Source organism: Penicillium brevicompactum (genome assembly GCF_028827555.1).
Source record: "Penicillium brevicompactum strain IBT 35665 chromosome Unknown utg000003l_segment0_segment0, whole genome shotgun sequence".
Classification (NCBI taxonomy): Eukaryota; Fungi; Ascomycota; class Eurotiomycetes; order Eurotiales; family Aspergillaceae; genus Penicillium; species Penicillium brevicompactum.
Window position 1 is genome coordinate 712,420 of NW_026623206.1, and position 23,181 is coordinate 735,600.

General features: G+C 50.9%; 6 protein-coding genes across 6 annotated transcripts; 3 read left to right on the forward strand and 3 right to left on the reverse strand.

The window, feature by feature from the left end:
- Positions 1-218: 218 nt before the first annotated feature.
- Positions 219-1,922, reverse strand: N7506_004149 (alpha-amylase; the record flags this gene model as incomplete). The annotated part of the gene is made up of 2 exons (XM_056953444.1): positions 219-860; positions 909-1,922. 2 exons carry the CDS (start codon positions 1,920-1,922, stop codon positions 219-221), a joined length of 1,656 nt encoding a protein of 551 aa, XP_056812333.1.
- Positions 1,923-4,869: 2,947 nt separating this feature from the next.
- N7506_004150 (CAZyme family GH13) lies at positions 4,870-12,276 on the forward strand (the record flags this gene model as incomplete). Its single annotated transcript, XM_056953445.1, has 3 exons — positions 4,870-5,220; positions 5,273-5,448; positions 5,505-12,276. 3 exons carry the CDS (start codon positions 4,870-4,872, stop codon positions 12,274-12,276), a joined length of 7,299 nt encoding a protein of 2,432 aa, XP_056812334.1.
- Positions 12,277-13,978: 1,702 nt separating this feature from the next.
- On the forward strand, positions 13,979-15,475 carry N7506_004151 (mannitol dehydrogenase family protein; the record flags this gene model as incomplete). Its single annotated transcript, XM_056953446.1, has 1 exon — positions 13,979-15,475. One exon carries the CDS (start codon positions 13,979-13,981, stop codon positions 15,473-15,475), a length of 1,497 nt encoding a protein of 498 aa, XP_056812335.1.
- Positions 15,476-15,928: 453 nt separating this feature from the next.
- On the reverse strand, positions 15,929-19,418 carry N7506_004152 (RIC1 family protein; the record flags this gene model as incomplete). The annotated part of the gene is given in 6 exon segments (XM_056953447.1): positions 15,929-16,440; positions 16,452-16,728; positions 16,800-17,254; positions 17,314-17,584; positions 17,637-19,031; positions 19,098-19,418. 6 exon segments carry the CDS (start codon positions 19,416-19,418, stop codon positions 15,929-15,931), a joined length of 3,231 nt encoding a protein of 1,076 aa, XP_056812336.1.
- A 263-nt stretch (positions 19,419-19,681) lies between these two features.
- On the forward strand, positions 19,682-20,834 carry N7506_004153 (uncharacterized protein; the record flags this gene model as incomplete). Its single annotated transcript, XM_056953448.1, has 3 exons — positions 19,682-19,684; positions 19,734-20,725; positions 20,783-20,834. The coding sequence occupies 3 exons, from the start codon at positions 19,682-19,684 to the stop codon at positions 20,832-20,834; spliced, it is 1,047 nt and encodes a 348-aa protein (XP_056812337.1).
- Positions 20,835-21,571: 737 nt separating this feature from the next.
- On the reverse strand, positions 21,572-23,174 carry tim44 (protein translocase subunit TIM44; the record flags this gene model as incomplete). Its single annotated transcript, XM_056953449.1, has 2 exons — positions 21,572-22,247; positions 22,306-23,174. 2 exons carry the CDS (start codon positions 23,172-23,174, stop codon positions 21,572-21,574), a joined length of 1,545 nt encoding a protein of 514 aa, XP_056812338.1.
- Between the last annotated feature and the right edge of the window lie 7 nt (positions 23,175-23,181).

Consider the following 23,181-nt stretch of genomic DNA (forward strand, 5'->3'; position numbering starts at 1 on the left):
ATTAAGAAAAAAAAGGACTTCGAGCCATAGTAGATGCAATGCCGTATCACCCTCAAAAACAGAAAAAAAGAAACCAAAATAAGTATGCTACAAGAAGGGATATATGTGCGAGAGAAGCCGAGCGGTCAACACGTCTCGTAAAAGAAACAAAAAAGAAACAAAAAAGAAACAAAAAAGAAACACACAATGCAAAAGGAGATGTGGCGTTGCTAGGCACGTCATAGGATCATCACATAGCTCATTACAGCAGCCAAGAAAGAGATCAGAGCGGCACTCCCCAGGTTTTTGGTGCCGACCGATGAGTAGGAATTTATGTCCTTGCCTGTTTTGATAGAGGCCAAAGAGGCATTGGAAGCAGCGAAGCCGCAAAGGCCACTGCCATCCATGTACTCCGTGGGGAAGAACACCCGAGGTTCTCCCTTGTCCATGTCCACCTCGAGCAAGCCGTTGTTGTCAACTGTGTAGTTTTTGCAGTTGAGCACATCCAGGAGTTCCACACCGGCGTTGTAGCTGTACGGTAACCTGATGGTGTAATATGTGCTGGTGGAGGGCTGTGATGACAGAACCATGACGACTTGGCGACCCTCCACACCTTTGGTGAAGGCGAGAACACTGCTGTCCTGGTAGATTGTGTGGGTTGGCAGTTCGAGGTAGTCTCTGCTGAGAATATAGGCGTGCTTGCGAATTTTGTTGAGAGTGGCGGTCAACTTGTAAAGCACCGCGTCGGTGTTGTACTTGGTCAACCAAATAGCTTCTCGTTGTTTGGGAGTCCCGTTGCCGTCCAAGTGCTGCTCTTGGCCTTGGTAAATCAATGGAATGCCGTCAAACAGCATGGTGAAGACCAGGACATTTTTGGCGATCTGTCAAGTCAGCAACGATAATATCTGGGCGGGCGGTGTCAAACCTACCGAGATATCTTTCACTTGACCTGCAACACGAGGTTGATCGTGGTTTTCAGAGAAAATGGTCATGGCATTGACGTCCGGCAGGCTTATCCTCGAGTTCTCGACTGCCAATGCTAGTTGGGATGTGTTCCCCAGCAATAAAGCGTCGCGGATTCCGTAGTACACGGGGTAATTTGGCATGCTCCCAATGTAGTTGCGCTGATAGTCGGCGATGGTATCGATACTCCCCACAAGGACTTCACCGGTCATGAAAATGTTGTCAAGGCCCTTGGAAAAGGCCGGGAGGAATTCCGCGTTGACGTGCTTGGCTGCGTCAATACGCAGTCCGTCGATGGAATAGGTATCAATTGACTTCTTGGCCCACTTGATCAGAGCATCTTGAACCTCTTTGTGTTCCGTGTAGAGATCCGGTAGCGCAACAATGTTGTCACCAGTCTGGCAAATCTGGGCGTTAGTCATGTTGTCCCAGTCCGTGATTTTGCAGTAGTCGTGGTAGTAGTCGGCGTTATTGAAGGGGGTCAATTTCGAATAGTCAATATGGGTGGCAGGACTACTTCCATTCGTAATGGAAGCCATGTTGTTGACGACAGTATCCAACATCAAGTACATGCCTCTCTCGCGAAGGGCAGCTCCCAGATCGAGCAAGTCTTGATGGGTTCCAAAATGAGAGTTGATGTTGTTGAGATTTGATGACCAGTATCCGTGGTATGCTTCACCGTACTCGACTTGGCCTTCAACGTTTTCGACGATTGGGGAGATCATCAAGGCGTCGAATCCCATGCCTTGGATGTAGTCGAGTTTGTCGATGGTACCGCGCCATGTACCTCCACAAAAGAGACCTGCTGTTGTGTTGCATGGTGCTGTTGTTGATCCGTCCGTGCGAGCGAAACGGTCAGTCATGGTTTGATAGATCGCCCTTGACTTCCAGTCGGCTACGCCCGCGGCTGACGTGGATACGATCAGCCCTGTGAGTGTGCAAAGGCCTGCCCAACGGCGAAGCGACCATGATGACATCATGTGATTTGTGCGATGAAAAGGAAAGTGAGAAGATGGAAGAAGGAGCGTGGGCTCTCGGAGAGCAATTCAAAGAGGGGAGGGCGACCAGAAGAGATGAATGAATGACATGTGGACTAGAGCCGCGGGAAGATGAAATGAGGGGAGGCAAAGAGCGAGCGAAAATAGGAAGAAGTCGAAAGCAAATTTGGGGAAACTGGTTCGGCAGGGGGTCAGAAATGGGCCCTAAGTCAAGTGGCACTCTACGTCGATCCATACACTACGAGTGGTGCTTCTTCCATAGCGGATATAGTACCTTGATTAGACGCTTGATTAGACGTGAATGGACCGATTTGTCCTCAGCATTCTATTTGTTCCCCCGCGATTTGACAACTGGACTGCACCAACGGTGTTTCCTACTATAGGACTCTCGTGACAAGGTATAGAGCACTTGGCGGAATGCCCCGGGATTCCAGCCAAAAAAGACTTTGAACCAAGGCTTGACCTCGGTGGAGTTCCAAGCTAGACATACATAGAGCGGGGACTGAAGAATCAAGTTTATTTTGGATTCCTGACCCATCTTGCACACTAACCAGAGACAACATAGCACAACGAGGACAAGAGAGACAGCCTGCCAGGAACCAGTTTAGCTTCAGGTACAGAGCACACTCTCATGGCAATTGTAGAATTCTCCTCCAAAAGGACTTGAGTGGCTGAGACATCTACTGCCCTAATTTCAAAGAGCGCAGTAGTCACATCCCCCATCACCGAGCTAGAGGTGACAAAGTTCGGATGGGCCAATGATCCGAGACAACGGTCCATAGACCCAGACTAGTGTTACTTCTCCAATTCTCCACACCCCATTTGCTATAGATAATACTGTAATATCGGAGGGGAAATCCTTTGGTAATCGCACGTCAATTGAAAAGTTGGATCGATGCGACTGTATCTGTAAATGCTCATGGATCGAGAGAAACGGATGATCAGGATTTCGGAGACGGGTGGTCGACTACTACCGAGGCCAGGGTTTTTCATTGCAACCTTGAAAGCCCTCGGACATGTCCAGGCGTGAGCAGGGCACGGACAGACCAGTAGTTAAGCCCAATCGAGCTAGCTCGGATAGGAGTCGACGGATAAAGACTTGTCGATATGTTGGCACAGCCTTATTCACACGGAGTAGAGGATACGGAGTAGATGTTTATTCAAATGCCGGGTGGCGGCAGTGGCTTCACAATGATTTATATGAGCCTGTACGGAGTACGGAATACGGAGTAACGAGGAGCATATGATGAATGTCAAGACAACCCCTTATGTCGCATAATTGGATACAACCGTGGAATGTACTCCGTATGGTTTGTGGCCGAGCCTGTGGGGACACTGGCAGAGATTTTCCTTTGCATTGCCTTGGCTTAGTTTATTTTCTCTTATCCGATAGATGTGCCTGGGCAAGGCACCAAGCATCCGAAGATGCAGTAATCCTTATCATATTAGCCAATATTATGCAACCTAATCATACCAATTGTACTGGCCGGAGTACTCCGTACTTCCGCACACTATTCGCCATACTAGCTGTGTCTAAGCCGGTAGACCGTGGAGCTAGAAAACCGGACTCGAAAAGAAGGCAAAGAAGCAGGAAGAAGGAAAATACAAATGTGGGCAAATTCAGATTAATTGGCTGGGGAAGCCCGAGATACCCGGGCAACTTTCTAATTGGATCTAATTGGAGGCCGAATGTATTTTTGGACCGCCAAGCCCGCGCAGGCACCTCAGGAAAACGTCCGAACGAAAAAGACAAGCGCGGTATTGTCAGATCAAAACCACGCTAGAGTGGATAGGGTCTCACTTTGCAGCCCAATCGGTGAGGTCGGTAGGGTTATCGGCCGCGACCTCCGATTACAGAGTGTGGTCCGTGGCCCGACCAACTACATCTCTCGGCATCGCCATAGGCTGATATTTACGGGGCCGTAATCCAACAAACACACAAGTCACAACGTTGTTACGTTGTTAATGTCTCACAACCTGCAGGGTACCGTGAGACGATTGTGCTCCAGTGCTGGTGAGATCAGCTATAAGAACCCGGCTTCCAGAGTGGAATCAGCCGTTGGAAAAAAAGGAGTCGCGAAATATCACCCATCGCTCTCGTATAAATCTTCCGAAATCTTAGCGAGATCAGGGTCCAAGAAGATATGGGTCGTATTCCAATAGCGTACCAACAGCGCATGAATCGGGTAGACCCGTTCTGGCCGAGGTTCCATTTAATTATTATTATTTTTTTTTCCAGAACACCGAGCACGGGTTTCTTTCCTTGTTTCTTTTTCCATTACCACGGTTAAGTTTTCCCCAAGTATTGTGGTATTGGTTGAACCAACATGTTCATGCAAAAATGTATGCCAGGAACCACAACGGTGAAGACCGAGAGGATGAATCAGCCCCTAAAAAGGCAATACCAGCTTTGCATTCAGGCAAAGCGGCGAATAAAGAAAAAAAGAGAGAGAAAAAGGAAGAATCCAATACAATTGGAAAAAGGAAAAAAGTAAGCATTTACCCCAAAGGGGAAGGGCAAAAATACGGGAGACGTTGAAAACCCCAAGGCTGATGTACTTCTGATACTTTTGATACTTCCGTACTCCGTACTCCGTGTGATAAATGCCAAGACTCGTTCTATAATCGGCACGAGCCTCAGCCTGTCTCATTTACTTTTTTTTTATTTTTAACTTGAGCTTCAATGCAAGCCACTAGCTTTTTAGCTCTCGTTTATGTGATCCCTTTTCCAGCTTTCTCCTTCTCTCGCTTCATCTCTCCTCCATCTCACTCGTTTTCTGTCTCTCGTTATCGCATTTGGCTTTGTGGCATTTATTGTTAATACGACCTTCCCCACACACTTTCCACCCCATGGCAAGTGAGATCTGCACTTTTACATTTTAAAGATCTGCTTGCTTGAGATACCCCCGGAAGGCGCCCACCCTTCACCATGAAGTGGTTGCTCGCTAGCGGGTTGATCTCGCTCTTTGCGACAACTGCAACCAGTTGGCCTTACGATACGGATTTCCTCCAGTACAATTTGAACGAAAACAAGACCGCTACGGACCCTGCACATTATTGGGGAGAATGGCCCAACCATACCTATCATCCCTCCCCGAAGAATTGGCGATTCCCATTCTACACGCTTTTTATGGATCGCTTCGTCAATGGCGATCCCACTAATGATAACATCAACGGAACACAATTCGAGCACGATCTCGATTCGACTCAAATGCGCCATGGTGGCGATGTGGCTGGCCTCATCGATACCCTGGACTATCTCCAGGGCATGGGTATTAAGGTTTGTCTGACCCGTCGACTTGACTGCGGGGAGGTATGCTGATCGTATACAGGGTCTTTATCTTGCAGGAACATCCTTGTTGAATCAACCGTGGGGTGCTGACGGTTATTCCGTCATGGACACCACTTTGCTCGATTTCCACTATGGCACACTCGAAACCTGGCGTACTGCCATTACCGAAATCCACAAGCGTGGAATGTACGTGTTGTTCGACAACACCATTGCTACGTGAGTGATACCCTGGTACAAAAATGGAAGCCGTTTCTAACCGATATATTTGCTAGAATGGGTGATTTGATCGGATTCGAAGGCCACCTCAACACCTCTACTCCTTTCTCCGAGAAGGAATGGAAGACCCAATGGAAGACGGATCGCCGCTACGTTGACTTCGATATCGGCAAGGGTGATTATAACGCCACCTGTGATTACCCACGATTCTGGTTCGAAAACGGATACCCTGTCAACCAGTCCCAAACCGCTGCGCTGGTCGGTTGTTTCGACAGCGATTTCGATCAATACGGTGACATTGAAGCGTTCGGTGTTTGGCCTGATTGGAAGCGTCAGCTGGCCAAGTTCGCCTCCGTGCAAGATCGTCTTCGTGAATGGCACCCCACCGTGCGGGACAGATTGATCAGACACTCTTGTATGATTATTGCGTCTCTGGATATCGACGGTTTCCGTTACGATAAGGCCACCCAGGCCACTGTCGATGCCCTTGGTGACATGTCTGCTGCATACCGCGAGTGCGCCCGAGCCGTCGGCAAGGAGAACTTCTTCATTGCTGGTGAAATTACCGGTGGTAACGAATTCGGTAGCATTTACCTTGGTAGGGGTAGACAGCCGGACCAGTGGCCCGCCTCGGCTGTTGACACCATGAAATTGACAAACGAATCGGCTGCCCAGTACTTCCTGCGCGAAGCTGGCGCTGAAGCAATTGACGGTGCTGCTTTCCACTATACCACATACCGTGCCCTGACTCGATTCCTTGGTATGGATGGTCAGCTTTCTGCTGGTTACGATGCTCCTGATGACTGGGTTGAGAGTTGGAACTACATGGCCCGATCCAACGATCTGATCAACGCCAACACCGGAGAATTCGACCCCCGACACATGTACGGTGCTACCAACCAGGATGTTTTCCGCTGGCCAGCTATTGCCAATGGTACACACAGGCAGCTTCTGGGTTCGTTCATTACCACCCTAATGCTTCCTGGAATCCCTCTTCTTCTCTGGGGTGAAGAGCAGAACTTCTACGTCCTGGATGGTACAGCGTCCAACTACATTTACGGACGTCAGTCTATGTCACCTGCCACTGCTTGGAGAACTCACGGATGTTTCAACTTGGAGTCATCCCAGTACTACAAGTGGCCCGTTGATGCTGCTCGCTCCGGCTGCAAGGACTTGACTGTCGCTTACGACCACCGTGATCCTTCTCACCCTCTGCGCAACATTATCAAGCACATGTACCAGATGCGTGAACAGTTCCCGGTTCTCAACGATGGATGGGCTCTTAACAACTTGTCCAAGAACGTCTTCGATGTGAAATACCCTGGTTCTAACGGAACTGTTACCGTGACTGGAATGTGGTCTGTCTCCAGAGATGTGAACACCGAGGTCCAGAAATCGAGTTCTGGCGATGACTACCAGCCGGTGTGGTTTGTCTACTCAAACATGAACGACACCAATACTTTCAAATTCGACTGCGACAGTACCAATGATACCCTCACCTTGACTGCGCCGTTCGATTCTAAGAGCACGGTCAAGAATCTCTTCTACCCCTATGATGAGATCACATTGGAGACCGGTGCCCGCAAGCTCGGCTACAACGGATCGACTGAGACCAACGGTTGTCTCTCTGAATTGAAGTTGAAGGCGTATGAATTCCGTGCTTATGTTCTGAAGAGCAAGCACAAGAAGCCTCGCCCCATGATCACCAAGTTCAATCCAGGTCACGATCACCCGCAATTGTCCAGTGTTAAGCCTAACCAGGACGAGAGCGTGAAGATCGAGTTCCATTTCTCAGAGAAGATGGACTGTGACTCTATCACCAACAATCTCACTATCACCTCGTCCACTGAGAATAACAAGGTCCCAACCGTCAACAGGAATACCGTCAACTGCACCACTGTTACCTTGCCACTCCAAACCAACTGGACCAGTGAGATCCGCGGTGAATTTATTTGGGCAGCAAATCTCACCGGTGTCTACAACGGTATTCATCGGTTGACCTTGAACAACGTCACCAATTTTGCTGGAGATGAGACCACGAACGCCATCGATCACTTCCTTCTGCGCATCGGCCAGTTTGATAACCCCATGGTCCAGGACACTGCCAACTACTCTAGCAGCTTGCTGCACAAGAGGGATAATGGCGAGCTTTTCATCCAGCACCACGCTGCTGGCGCTGATAAGTACCGTTACTCTACCAACTGGGGAACTAGCTTCTCCAAGTGGATCGATTACAAGGGTGGTAACGACACCATTGACAAGCTCGCATGGTCGGGAACCAAGAAGCAAGACTGGAGCGGTGACCACGTGCGAGTCGAGTACTGGAGCAAATTGACCGGTAGCAGCGATTACGTGCAAGAAGGCGATACCGACTGGAGTGGCAAGGCGTCGCGTCGCTTCCCCCACGCGTTCTTCAACGGACCTTACAACCAGTATGGTTACGATGGAGGTCTTGATAACTCTATCAAGTTTGACGAGAGCACTGGAACGTGGTCCTTCCATTTCACTTCCGAATGGCCTGCCGTTGGACAGCTCAACATCTGGGGTATGAACCCCGATGGAAAGCCTGATCAGAGTTGGGTTTTGGGTGATGCCGACAACGATACCATCCTGGACCGCATGCCTCCTTCCTCTCTCTCTGCAACCCTGATCAATATTACCCGGGCACCTGCTGCGGGATACTTGTCGCACAAGATCTACATCAATGATGCCTCTCTGAAATTCTGGCTCGATCCCGTCGGACGCCAGTCATACCAGATCATCATGTTTGTGCTCTTCTGGATTATTCCCTTCCTCACTGCTTCCGCATGCGTCTACATCTTCATGAAGTCGTTCTACAAGGTCAAATTCAACCAGGTCGGTGTTAGTGAGAAGCAATCCATGATCCCACTTGCATTCTGGAAGAAGATGAAGCCTTCTCGCTCTGGAAAGGATGCTTCTTCCAACCCGCTGATGCGCCTGGCCAACAAGTCTGGCTTCATGCAGAGCACCACCGCTCTGGGTGGTGCCATGGCAGCTGAGAAGCGACGCATGGTCCTCATCGCTACTATGGAGTACGATATTGAGGACTGGGCCATCAAGATTAAGATTGGAGGTCTCGGTGTCATGGCACAACTCATGGGTAAGACTCTTGGTCATCAGGACTTGATCTGGGTCGTTCCCTGTGTTGGAGGAATTGACTATCCCGTCGATCAGGCCGCTGAGCCTATGACCGTCACCATTCTCGGCAGCGCCTACCAGGTTCAGGTTCAATACCACGTCTTGAACAACATCACATATGTCTTGCTTGATGCACCTGTCTTCCGCCAACAGTCGAAGACTGAACCCTACCCCGCTCGTATGGATGATTTGGACTCTGCCGTTTACTACTCAGCTTGGAACCAGTGTATCGCGGAAGCCATTAAGCGATTCCCCATTGACGCCTACCACATCAACGATTACCACGGATCCCTCGCCCCTCTCTATCTCTTGCCAAACACCATCCCCGCTTGTTTGTCTTTGCACAATGCTGAATTCCAGGGTCTGTGGCCCATGCGAACTCTCAAGGAAAAGCAGGAAGTCTGCTCCGTCTTCAACTTGGATGAGGAGGTCGCTCGCCGTTACGTTCAGTTCGGTGAAGTGTTCAACTTGCTCCACGCCGGAGCCAGTTATCTTCGTGTTCACCAGCAGGGTTTCGGTGCTGTCGGTGTCTCCAAGAAGTACGGAAAGCGTTCTTACGCTCGTTACCCTATTTTCTGGGGTCTGCGTAAGGTCGGCAACCTGCCTAACCCCGATCCATCTGATGTTGGCGAGTGGACCAAAGAGCCTACCAAGGAAGAGGACATTACCGTTGATCCCACCTATGAGGCTGGCCGTGGTGAGCTCAAGAGACAGGCACAGGAATGGGCCGGACTGGACCAGAACCCGGACGCCGATCTCCTTGTGTTCGTCGGTCGTTGGTCTATGCAAAAGGGTGTTGATTTGATTGCAGACGCCATGCCTGCAGTTATCGAAGCTCGCCCTAACGTGCAACTGATCTGTATTGGACCTGTCATCGATCTCTACGGTAAATTCGCCGCTCTCAAGCTCGACCACATGATGAAGGTCTACCCCGGCCGTGTCTTCTCCAAGCCTGAATTCACTGCCCTCCCGCCCTTCATTTTCTCCGGTGCCGAGTTCGCCCTGATTCCCTCTCGTGATGAGCCCTTCGGTCTTGTCGCTGTAGAGTTCGGACGTAAGGGTGCCCTGGGTATTGGTGCTCGTGTCGGTGGTCTTGGTCAAATGCCAGGTTGGTGGTACAACGTGGAATCCATTTCCACTTCCCATCTTCTCATCCAATTCAAGCTTGCAATCGAGGCTGCGCTCAATTCCAAGACCGCTACTCGTGCAATGATGCGTGCTCGTTCCGCTAAGCAGCGTTTCCCCGTTGCCCAATGGGTCGAGGATCTTGAGATTCTGCAATCTACTGCCATCACCATTCACACCAAGGAAGCTACCAAGTCTCACACCCATCTCGGTGGCCTTGGTGGTCAGACTCGTCCTGGTACCTCATCCGGAAACAGCACTTACAGTGGTGTCATGGGTGGATTGCCTTCCCCTGGAATGAACTCTCCCTTCATGCACTCACGCGAGAGCAGCTACTCCTTCAACCAGATGAACGAGAACCAGACGCAAAAGAAGATCAGCTACAGCGCAGACCCTGCTCAGGATGAGACAGAGAAGCCTAAATCAGGACTGAGCCGGTCTCTCTCCCTGGGTGTTCGTTCAGGTCCTGGCCACGCTGCTCGTCGCAGACAAGCCAATGCTGCCGCCGGTATCCCAGAGAACGAAACAGATGCCGATGTCGAGGATAGCAGTGACGAGGATCCTTCACACGATCTCTTCGAGGATGATGAGTACACTCTTACCCCGGCTCAGGTCGAGGAAGGAAGACGTGCCCAGGCCGCCCAAAAGGATCGTGCTCAGGGTCTTCCTTCAAGACGCAACAGCCAGGAGTCTATTCAACCCAAATTCATGATTCCTCCCCAGAGTCCTGGACTTCCAAGCCCCCTTGGAAGCCCGCTCGGCAGCCCTCTCACTCCTCCCTCTGCCGACAACCTTCTCCTCCCTCCCCGTCCTCTTGGTGAATCCAACCGCTACAGCAGTGCATCCGTCCTCTCGCTTGACTCTGTTGTCGGTAACAAGACAGACTTCAAGCTGCAGAAGGTCGATCCCTTCTTCACTGATAGCACTGGTGAATACTATAAGACCTTCGATAAGAAGCTGGATGCATTGAACGGCAGCAACTCCGAGTCGCAATTGTGTATTGAGGAGTTCCTGATCAAGAGTGAGCAGCAGTGGTTCGACAGGTTCCGCAACGCCAAATTGGGTCGCAGCAAGTCTCCTACCCCCTCCATCCGACTCTCATCACGAAACAATGACTCGCCTACCCACTCCTTCTACAATGACGATGCTCACTCGCACATCGCGAGCAGCGATGACCACCCCACGGACGATGAGTTCCTCCTTGGAAAGGACTACGTTGCTCCTACCGGTCTCAAGAAATGGATGCAGATCAAGATTGGCGACTGGCCTGTCTACTCTATCTTCCTCGCCTTGGGTCAAATCATCGCCGCCAACTCGTACCAGATCAACCTGCTCACGGGTGAAGTCGGTGAGACTGCTGAGAAATTGTACGGTATCGCAACAACTTACGCCATCACTTCCATGTGTTGGTGGCTCGTGTACCGCTACTTCAAGTCTGTTGTGTGTTTGTCGGCTCCGTGGTTCTTGTATGCCATTGCCTTCATCTTCATCGGCTCTGCTCATTTCGTATCGGGCGAGTTCGCTCGTGGCTGGGTCCAGAACGTTGGCAGCGGCTTCTACGCTGCTGCATCCTCCAGTGGATCCATCTTCTTCGCATCCAACTTCGGTGACGAGGGTGGTGCTCCAGTGGAAACATGGATTTTCCGTGCTTGCGTTATTCAAGGTATCCAGCAGGCATACGTTATTGCGCTCTGGTTCTGGGGTTCAACCTTGACCAAGGCCCAGTCTGAAGGTCTCCTCACTTCCGATAACTCGATCTCCAACACTTGGAAGATGAGTGCGATCTGTTACCCCATCGCAGGTTTCCTCATCCTTGTTGGAATTATTTTGGCACTTGGACTTCCCAACTACTACCGCCAGAAGCCCGGCAAGGTTCCATCCTTCTACAAGTCCCTCTTCCGGAGAAAGATCGTCACATGGAACTTTGTGGCGGTTATCCTGCAGAACTTCTTCCTCAGTGCACCCTACGGCCGAAACTGGAGCTTCCTCTGGGGTTCCAACCACACCAAGCCATGGCAGATTGTCCTCCTTTGCATCCTGTTCTTCGGTGTAGTATGGTGCATCTTCCTGTTCTGCGTCAGCAAATTCTCCAAGCGCCACAGTTGGTTCATTCCCGTCTTCGCCTGTGGTCTGGGAGCCCCTCGCTTCATCCAAATTTGGTGGGGTGTCTCCGGAATCGGTTACTACCTCCCTTGGGCTGGAGGATACACTTCCGGAGCCCTGGTATCCCGCAGTCTCTGGCTGTGGCTGGGCGTGTTGGATTCCATCCAAGGTCTCGGCTTCGGTATCATTCTTTTGCAAACTCTTACGCGAGTCCACATGTGTTTCGCTCTCATTGCATCCCAGGTGCTTGGTTCCATTGCAACCATTTGCGCCCGAGCTTTCGGCCCCAATGCCACTGGCCCCGGTCCCATTTCTCCTGACATGACGCTTGGCGCCCATGCTTTGGCTAATGCCTGGTTCTGGGTGGCTTTGTTCTGTCAGCTTCTCATTTGTGCTGGCTTCCTGCTCTTCTTCCGCAAGGAGCAGCTTGCCAAGCCTTAAGCTCGAATTTTGGGCATTCCTTTTTGTTTTCATCAAGCGACTACGGGCATAACGGCGAACATGAACGATCTTTAGATAATCTTTTTTTGCATACTTGAAGCATGTTGACATCTCTCTGTCATTTCCCTTCTGTCTGATACATTAATTCTAATACCATGCTTGAACTACAGGCTCAAGTCTCAAGTCTATAAATTCAATACAGCTTCAATGTGGTATCCTGATTTCTTTCTTGTATGGAGTAGACAGGTAAAAAACTTAAATCAGGAGCACGGAGCAGTGAAGCAGGTCATCTGAATGGTTTGCTGCAAGGGGTAACTGCAGTTTCCGAGCCCATTGTTCTTCATGCAGATTACTCCGTATTCCGTACTAATAACTGGATCGCTTCAATTTAGTCAACCCGGCGACCCTGGATCAGAAGAGTATACAAACCACAACATCAGCCTCTGTTCCACTCGCTTGTCCTACGGTCATCTCCATTTAGAGACGGGTTGGGCAGACACTGCGCCGGGAAAGGACAGGCGGAGGGAACGGAGGCCGGTGTTGTGATTGGAAAGTATTCTGATTCAGGGTCGTCGGGTTGACTAAATTGAAGAGATCCAAGGTTATTTCTTTCAATCAATCGCAAGTGTTTCAAATGGAACTCCAATAATTTGCGGCTTGGCATAGTCCTCTAGAACTCACATGAGGCATCCACTCAGCCGCAAGTTTCAATGATCATCTCTCGGCTAAATGCACGATGTGTTCCCATTCCAATATGGAGTGTACGGCCTATGGTTAGACAATTGAAATTGACCCGAGGTCCACATGACCAAGCCATAGCTGCTGATACCCGAGACTGATGTGATCTAGACACGATCCAAATAAGCGGGCTGAAGACACTTTGCCGGCCTTGCAGATTAATGGCACATCTTTCCCAATTGGTTGTGTCACATTCTGATCAAGTGACTGTGCTTCATGGCCCGCAGGATTTGGCATGCTGCACGCCGTATGAGCCTCCGGTCAACACGGGAAGGATATCGCTTAGAATGGAGACAACAGAAAAGACCAGGTCTATACCGAGCCGACTATGCCGGGCCGGGACCCAGCAAGCTCGTTCCGACCTGCCGTGGAAGTGGAAATCTCGGGAAGGGTTGCAAGTGAGACTCAATCTCGAAAATGGGTCATGGGGTCCAGGGGAAAGGTATATAAGAAAAAAAAGCAAAGTGGTTAAGTTGAGATAAGCCTCGGGCCTCAGCTTCCCTCCCTGGATTGAAAGTGATGAGTCAGCATTTGTCTTGTTTGCATTGAGGGGTGAGAGTTATGATAGGCTGTACAGGGCGATACCGAACAGTACAGATGATACACTGCATAAATGAAGGAGAAATGTGCTGAGAGGGAGCAGAAGCTATCAAGATGGAAATTACAATACATAATACGCACACAAATAAATCAGTTGAGGTCATAATGACAGGATTCCGATGGAGCTTCATGGCTGACTCTGCTTTCTCACTCTGCTTCAATTCTCCCCACATCTTCCACTCGTGTTCCAGTCATGTTCCATAGATGTCCATATATTCAATGGATCGACTCCACTCCCCCCATATTTTCCAACCTTGGAAGGTTGAGCCCGCATGATGTCAACTGACCTGGTGGCTAAGTCAAAACCAGCGGTGTACCCCCCTTCGTTTCTCTCCTTTCTACATACTTTGCATACAATACAATCATGGCACTGAAGCTGAACAGCACAAACTTGTCCCAAATCGCGGGCGACCAGGTCAAGGTCCCTACCTACCAGCGCGGTGGCGCTGTCAAGGAGGGCATTGTCCACATCGGTGTAGGTGGTTTCCACCGCGCCCACCTGGCTGTCTATGTCGATAAGTTGATGCAAAACCACGGCATGACCGACTACGCCATTTGTGGTGTTGGTCTACAGCCATTCGACGCTACCATGCGTGACGTTTTGAACTCTCAAGATCATCTCTACACTGTTATCGAGCGTTCCGCCAAGGGAAGCCTCGCCAACGTCGTGGGAAGCATCAATTCCTACCTCTTTGCCCCTGATGACCGGGAGGCTGTCATTGCCAAGATGGCTCACCCAGAAACTCACATTGTGTCCCTCACCATCACCGAGAGCGGCTACTACTATAACGAGAACTCCCACGAGCTGCAGAGCGAGCACCCCGACATTCAGCACGATATCGACCCAGCCAACGAGAAGTCCCCCCGTACAACCTTCGGTTTCCTCTACGCTGCCCTTGCCCGCCGTCACCAGCAAGGCCTCAAGCCCTTCACCGTCATGTCCTGCGACAACATGCAGAAGAACGGCTCTATCACACGTCACATGCTTGAGTCCTTTGCTCGTCTCCGCAACCCGGAGATTGCTCAGTGGATTGCTGAGAAGGGCGCCTTCCCCAACGCCATGGTTGACCGAATCACTCCTCAAACTTCTGCCAATGATAAGACCACACTCGCAAGTGACTTTGCCATTGAGGATGCTTGGCCCGTTGTGACCGAGCCCTTCATGCAGTGGGTCATTGAGGACAAGTTCTCAGACGGTCGTCCCCAGTTTGAGAAGGTCGGCGTCCAGGTCGTGAACAACGTCCACGATGTTGAACAGTTCGAGAAGCACAAGCTGCGTCTGCTTAACGGCAGCCACTCGGCCATTGGATACCCTGGCCAGCTCGCTGGCTTCCAATACGTACACGAAGTCATGGAGCACCCACTGTACAGCAAGTTTGTTTGGCAGATGATGCAAGAAGAGGTCAAGCCTCTCCTGCCCGACATTCCCGGTGTGAACATCGACGAATACTGCAAAACCCTTGTTGAGCGATTCTCCAACCCCACAATCATGGATCAGCTGCCTCGTGTCAGTCTTAATGCCTCTGGCAAGATCCCCCAGTTCATCATGCCTTCCATTGCCGAAGCCATCTGGGTGACCAAGCCTTTCCGTCGCCTGTGCTTTGTCGCTGCCGCTTGGTTCCGATACATCCTCGGTGTTGATGACAATGGCAACACCTTCAAGGTCGAGGACCCCATGTTCGAGGAGCTTGAGGCCAAGGCCCGCGCTGGAGGTACCAAGCCCCACGAACTGCTTTCTATTAAGAACCTGTTCGGTGATGACTTGCGTAATGACAAGCGTTTCATTGACGAGATTACCAAAGCCATGGAGGACATCTCCCGTGATGGTATCATGAAGACCATGCCCAAGTACGTTGACTAAATCAGTCAACACTTGTTTGCACAAAAAGAGTTTATACCTTTGCCAGCGATATTTGTTATTATTTTATTGGCCGTTTTATTTTATCTTTGGTCTCACGAGGAAGTGAATTACGAGAAAAGGATATAGAGCTAGATTAATCGGATAGAGAAAATTCATAAATTCTCACTTCAACTTTGGAATATGTTCACAGGTTTCTCACTTGTGCCCAGGGTACGGGGTAATAGGCGGTAAACCCAGGGTAGATTAAGGTCCTTCGTGGTTACGGAGTATAGGATAGCAAAGTCAGAGGATAGCAAAGTCAGAGGATAGTAAAGTCAGAGGATAGTAAAGTCAGAAGTGAAGCCTCTAGGTACTCAGTATGAGAGCCTTAGAACCCGATTGAGGAACCCGATTGACGCGAGCACAAGAAAGTTAACCACTGTAAATTTCGTCTGTATTTGTGGAGAAATTTTTTCAATTATCTAAGTCTTCTGCCGAGTAAGAATTATCATCCGACACTTCACCCTCCCGCGTAGTTGGAAGAGGCGAGAGAGTTGAGGTTGGAGAAAGGGACGACCACGACGGAGATCTCATCGGGAGATTGAGTCCCAAGCCCTGGAATCCAGCAGCACCGAATCGGCCCGTCGGGGCATTGAGGGATCCTTTCGTAGAGGACCCTGGATTTGATCGTAGGCCTACTCGGGCGATTGCACGCTGCAGCATCTCACCCGACGCGTCCAGAGCAATGAGAAAACGTGCAAGCTCAGCACAGAGTTCCCAGTCACCTTTTTGGGAGGCTAAAGCAATCAGACGGACGACGTACTCTTCTATGCGGCCATCGTGTTCCTGTTCTTCGTCTTCGAAGGCTTGGAGTACAAGCAGGTATCCGACTGCTGTCTTAAGCGCATCAAGTCTCAAGGCTTGCTCGAAGAGGTCTTTGGGGGAGGGAGATAGGCGAATAGTGTGCGCCATGATCGCAACTCTGTCTTCCGCGTACATTGCACAACAATGTCTAAATACTCCCTTGCCGGGAGTGAGGCTTGGAGGAAACCAATCACAGTTGGTAGAATTGGTTGTGCCCGGTCTTGAGGATTTTCACTCTTATTTGCCCGGCTCTCATTGTCTACCTCGTCGTCTAGGACGTGATGTAGCAGGATTTCTAGACCATGGGCAAAGTAAGATAGGTGGGAGAAGTGGCGACACAGAGCGAGTGCCGCAGGCGTTCCAACGTTGGTCAGACCATATTGGAGAAAATAAGGGAGGAAAAGATGTGTCTAATACACATGTTAGCATGAAACAAGCTTCATCGGAGAGGGTGACTTGCCCGAATCGCGAATTTCAGAACAGTGAATGTGACATCGCGCCGTTGCATCATTTCTGATTCAACACCTAGCACGATGCCTTTGTTCAACAAGACAGAAAGTGGGTAGAAATCCAAGGGTATATTGAGCGGTGCCGGCACCGTCCCTTCTCGCAAAACGTCTTCGACGTCGTTCCAGGCGAGTAAGTCTTGGCCTCGGAACATCCAAAGGGAGTCACTGAGAGACAGGCTGTTGTGGGATGGTTCCAATGCCATATCAGCCGAAGGGCTAGCTGGAAGAGCATCGTCGACCTGAGGAGAAAAGTTGAAGGACAGCTGGTCTCGCATCAGGATGTAATACTCCACTTCATGGGAGATAACGCGCATGTCATATTTGAGATCACCCGCCTCTGAAACTGTGGGCTGTAATAGAACTAGGTTTCCGTCGACGAGAAGAAGCACGGACGCAACTTTCACGTCTTGAGATGGATCACCATTTCCTTTTGGCTGTTAGCAATGTTTCGACGAATCGTTCGCAAAGTGAGAAAGGGAGACTTACGCATCTGCTCTTCTGGCAAGACCCAGCTGATTGACCGAACACGAGTGGGCGCCCGAACAATGCCATTGAAAGCAATCTGTCCAACAGGGACAAGAGTGATCTGAGGCTGCGTGGAGTTGATGATATAATGGTAGAGGATGTTGTCGTAAGTATAGACCAAGAGAGAATCCTCTCCAGAAGGCCCAATGAACACCACCGGCGAAGGAAGATATTCTGTGAACATGATGGAATTATTGTTCCCAAGAGAGGCTTCGCGCGAATAGAGGCGCACCTGCATTTCAAGTCAGTAGGTGTTGAGATGAAAGCCCGTACAGACTGCCTACCTCATAGGACCCATCGCTTTCAACAGCTGCAATCAGTATATGGCCATACCAGCACATGCCTCCTCGCACGGCAAACGAATTCTCGGCCTTAGAGTCTTCAAAGACCTTCCAGCGGCCACTGTTGATGCTATAATGCGCGAGACCACGCCGGCCTGCGATCGCAACATACCGTCCGTCTTGTGATACCACACAGGACCGAATGGGCCACTGGGAATGTAGATATGCTGGGGGATATTGGGCATGATGCCACAATGAATCTTTTCCTGATATTGTCATGAGATCCGGAAGATCATGGCCACGGTACAGGATGAATTCGGTCCCAGTCTGGAGCAGCCCGCGAGCCAGGTTTGCAGACGAAAAACAACCAGTCAAAGCGCTGCGGGCCGTCTCCAATACCCAGAGGCGACGGTCGTTCTGTCCCGTCAAAATTATGTCTGATCCGCCGCCGATCCAGCATCCGTTGGAAACACCAGTCAGCCAATCTTCAGCATTGGTCGTCGCGAGCGCAGGGTCTGCCGAGAAGCTGTTTCCTCCGGGCTTGCCAAAGACACTCCATGTAGTCCAGCCATTTTCGAAACCAGCAAAAAGGCAATATCCATCGGGAGAATAGCTCATGAAAGTCAAAGCACCTGTTGTCGTTGGCGAGGCCGGCAGATGAAGCTTATGTGAAAAAGGAATATTTCCCATGTAGTCTTTCGCTGTGTATACCAAGACATCGCCATTGGAGCAACTCACGGACAATAGGGAGAACCGTGCATTCACTGCTACCTTTACGGCATTCTCACCATCAGTCTTCGGATCATGGAAACAATGTCCGTGAAATGGCTTCTGGGCGGTTTCGGGATCCTGGTGTGTGCCCGAGTCTCGCTGCACAGCGTATGCCTGACCACTGCTAGTGATCCAGATGAGAAGGTTCATTGCGCGATCGTACACCATGTTCTCAATGGTGACTTTCTTGGGAACCGCAAGAATGCGACTCAAAAGCTCTGATGTGGTCTGGGTCTTTCCTTCCTCGGCTGTCCACCGGATGCATTGGATAGCTGGGGGCTTCAAGGTGGCGACTACAAGTTCCTGATCCAGCGCCAGCGCTTTGACGATCCCAGACTCAATCTTGATTGCCATTCGGAAACGTATCGTGATATCATCAACCACGTTGGCCTCCTCCGCTGCCGAGAATTTGGCCACCTGTTGACGGCGATGGTGTGTAGAATGGTCATATCGCTGCTGATAGACTCGCGTCGCTGGGTCAGATGCCACGGAGTACGTGAGCAAATAGCCATTCAGGGTCTGTACAACCAGTATTGTTGAGTCGGGGTGCATGAGAAGTGATACATTTGGGCCGTAGGTGTTCAAGGAGAACTGAGATCGAGCTATAGCTGTTACAACTGCGGTAGGCTGTTGAATATTTTAGCAAAGCTGTAGGTCTTCCTCGCAAGCTACCACAGATCGCGCCCAACCTACCCTAGTCTGCCAGAGAACAATTGATGACTCGGAAATTGTAGCAAACATCTGGCCAGAGCGCGAGACACAAACACTCTTGATGGCTTCATTCTCCCACTTAGGTTTGCTCGTATCAGGGGACCGCTCGGTTCGCGACTCATGGCTCTTGGTATCTTGGCCATGCTGGATATCATTCTGGCCTTCGTCGTCTCGTGTGTTCAATGATTCCGCGTCATTTATTGGAGGGGTATCAGGTATATCGCGATCCTGGTCGGAGGAGACGTAGGCAATATCGGGCCCATTGACCGCATAGACCCGGGGAACTCCATGGGGCCAGTACATGGCTCGGGTCGATTCAGGGGGGTTGCAATTAAGAATGAAGCTCACATGGAGTCATCCCCAGCCGATAAATCTCGAATTAGCCACAAGAGGCCCTCGTCACTAACACAACACAACAAATACGGAGGAACTAGAAGTTCCAACAAACACCGGGGAGGCCGATAAGCCGCGATCACGTGGAGTAGAGCTCTTCCCCCCGCATTGCCTTGTTTTTTCTTCTCTCCTGAGTGTTTGATTATCCATTTCACAAAAGCTATTGATCAAATATGGTAAGATTGCTGGATGCAATTGCTGAGCAGTGACTAATTTCATGTTTAGGCTCCCTCCGAAAGCAACAAGCGTTTGGCTTTGGCCGTCATTGATTTCCTGGGCTCCAGCCTGAAAGACGGCACCCTCACCGCCGACGATGCCGAGTCGATCGAAATCGCCCAGTCCTGTATCGCCGATACCTTCAAGGTTGACCCTACTGATGAGGCTGCTGTGAAGGATGCCGTGGGTGGACAGTCACTGGCTGGAATCTACAGCGTCTATGAGAAGCTGCGTGGCAAGTCCGCCCCGCAATCCACCGGCGCAGCTCAGCCATCCCAACAGGAGGCCCCCAAGGCCGGTGTGCCCACTCCGGAATCCGATAAGTTGAAGTCTGAAGGAAATGCTCTCATGTCCAAGAAGGATTACGCTGGTGCTATCCAGCAATACACCAAGGCTCTCGAGATCGCCCCCGCCAACCCCATCTACCTTTCTAACCGCGCTGCTGCCTACTCCGCTTCAAGCCAGCATGAGAAGGCCGCTGAGGATGCGGAGCTCGCTGCCGCGGCGGACCCCAAGTACTCCAAGGCTTGGAGCCGTCTCGGACTCGCTCGCTTCGACATGGGAGACTACCATGCCGCCAAGGAGGCTTATGAGAAGGGAATTGAAGCAGAGGGCAACGGTGGCAGTGAGGCCATGAAGCGTGGCTTGGAGACCTCAAGCCGCAAGTTGGAGGAGGCCACTCGCACCAGCGAGCCCCCATCTGAGGAGCTCGACACTGCTCCCGGTGCCTCCCGCGGTGGTGCTGGTGGCATGCCCGACTTGTCTTCATTGGCTGGCATGTTCGGCGGCGGCGGTGGCGGCGCTGGTGGCATGCCCGACCTTAGCTCTATGATGAACAACCCCATGTTCTCCAGCATGGCACAGAACTTGATGAGCAATCCCGATATGCTTGGCAACCTGATGAGCAACCCTCGTCTGCGCCAGATGGCCGAGAACTTCGGTCAAGGCGGTGGTATGCCCGACATGTCCAGCTTGATGAGCGACCCCAACCTTGCCGATATGTAAGTTGGATTATAAATGATATCTTGATTCTTCAAAGCTAATGATGTTTCACGCAGGGCTCGCAACATGATGGGCGGCGGCGGCGGTGCTGGTCAAAACCCCAAATAAATTGCTGACTCCTTGAGATTGACGTTATGAAAGGCACAATCTGATATACCATGTAGCAACCTCGTGTTTTGGGGTGTTAGAAAAACACCTTTTTTTCCATCTCTCTTTACCTAGTGGACCAACACAGTAGTAAAATATCTCGTGGACTTTAGTTTCGATATTCAAGCATTTGAATGTCTCCTTTGCTACATGATTTTAAGGCACTCAAAACTCAAGTCAAGAATCTGTTTTGGTATATTTACATGTTTTCCAGAATTTCCGATTTGAGGAAAACTTTCTGGGCTTCAACCTCACGGAAAAGCCCGAGATGAACAGCCCGACAAAGCACTCAAGTATACACGGTGGCGAGGGGAGAGTTGAAACAATGCACTAGGACGCCAACCGAACACCTCAGAATCCAAAGAACTGCCACCAGATCGAATCCGAAGCATGTTCTCAGCTAAGAAAGAAACACCAAAGAAGTGTCACAACCCGTGCAGTTGGATATCAGACCGAAGGAAGCATTAATACATGAAAGAAAAAAGAAAATCTGATTAACCAGCGAAGCCACGAGTTGGCGGTCACTGGAAAAGGCAAAACCGTAAACAGGTGCCAGGCTCACCTGGCTTGATATCAAACAGTCATATGGTACAATTGGAATAGGTAGGGGTCAAGATGCAAAGAGCCGAAAGTCCCATAAGATCGGCGACAGAATGCGAAGAGGTGAAGAGGTGATGTAGATGAAACAGGTGATGCGCTTAGATGTAATCGCGAGCAGCCTTCTGCAACTCGATCAATCTCCATCCACGGGTTTCGGGATTGTTGACTTCTTCAGGGATACGGGTCAATCCAATGGCGTAAGTGACCAGTTGCACCTTGTCGTCCGTACCGGCGGCAAGCTCGCCAGTCTTGGCCTTACGGTAAACGTGAATCTCCTGGGTGCGGCAGGTAACGACAAACACGGGGATGTCACCAGGGTCTAAGATACGGGCGTGTGAAATATCAACACCACGGATATCCAGAATCCGGCCATCTGATTTGAGACCGGCTGTGGTGTATTGCTGGGCAAGAGCAGCATAGACGTGGTATTGAGCATCGGAGAGCCAGAGCTTCAAGGTCTCGACATCTCCCTTCACATAGGCGTCGAGGACTTCGGGCAGCATGTAGTCACGCATTTCCCGCAGGAAAGGTTCCATCTGGAAGTTGGGATCAATCTCCCGGAACTTCTTGATGACCTGAGCGGTCTCGTTCTCGGCAAAGAAGCCTCCAATCTTATCAGAGATACTGCGGGCTGTGCTGATGAGCGGGTTCTCGGACTCGTTGTATGTTTCCTTCATGGAGAAGAGTCTCTGCATCATGGGATTGGAGTCCTTGAAGTCTCGCCAAGAGTCCTTCCAGGCGGCATCTTTGTGGACAGTGACATTGGTACCGGCACTATAGAGTTACTTGGTCAGATACTTGCCAAACATAGTAGTTCTGTGGCGCAACTTACTCGGGGTTCTCAACTCTTTCCTCGACGAAATGAGTCTTTCCAGCCTTGCGATCGAGCTCCTCGCGGCGTTCGCGCGCCTGGCGACGCTCCTCCTTCTCAACCCAGCCACCGTAGCGGGAGCTGCTGCCATCATCAATGGCATCCTTCACACTCTTGTACGCTTCAGTCTCTCGAACAGGCCTCGTGGCCTTCTCGAGTCCCTCTCCGGTTGCGTTAACACCCTTGCGGACACCCTTCACGACACCGGTGTTCCACGTCCAAGCAGCTCCCTTGCCGATGACCTGACCAGTTGTCTTAAAGGCGGTGGATGTTCTGGAGGTTGTTGCGGTTGAGGCAGCCTCGTAAGCGGCGCGCGCACGTCTCACGTTCTCGTTCTCAGAGAATTGATGGGCGGAGGATGCCAGTGCCTTGGTTGATTCCTCCCATTCCTTAGAGGCCTTGAACTCGGTCTGCAAGGTCTCACGGAATACCTGCCAGGGAGACTTGTCTCCGTGAGGTGGGGGCGGAGCCTTCTCTTCCTTCTTTTCCTTGCCTTCTTCCTTGGATTCTTCACCCTGTGAGTCAGACTTGGGCTCTTCTTCTTTCTTTTCCTCCTGTTGCTTTTGCTGCTGCTGTTGCTGCCAGAGGGATGTTGCGACGTGGAAAGAACGGGTCAAAGGGAGAGCGGCAAACGGCGACACAGCTTTGAAGGCCGAAGTGGAAGAGGATTGAAGAACCGCTCGGTTGCTGTTGGAAAATGCGAGCTTTTGCGCAGAGACAGATGAGTATTGAGCAGTCCTAGTAGACAGCCGTTGGGATGATGCTCTGAGAGTCGGTGCTTGAGACCGCAGGGAAGCGGCTCGTGCCGCAGACATCTTTGTCGGAATCATGAAGAAC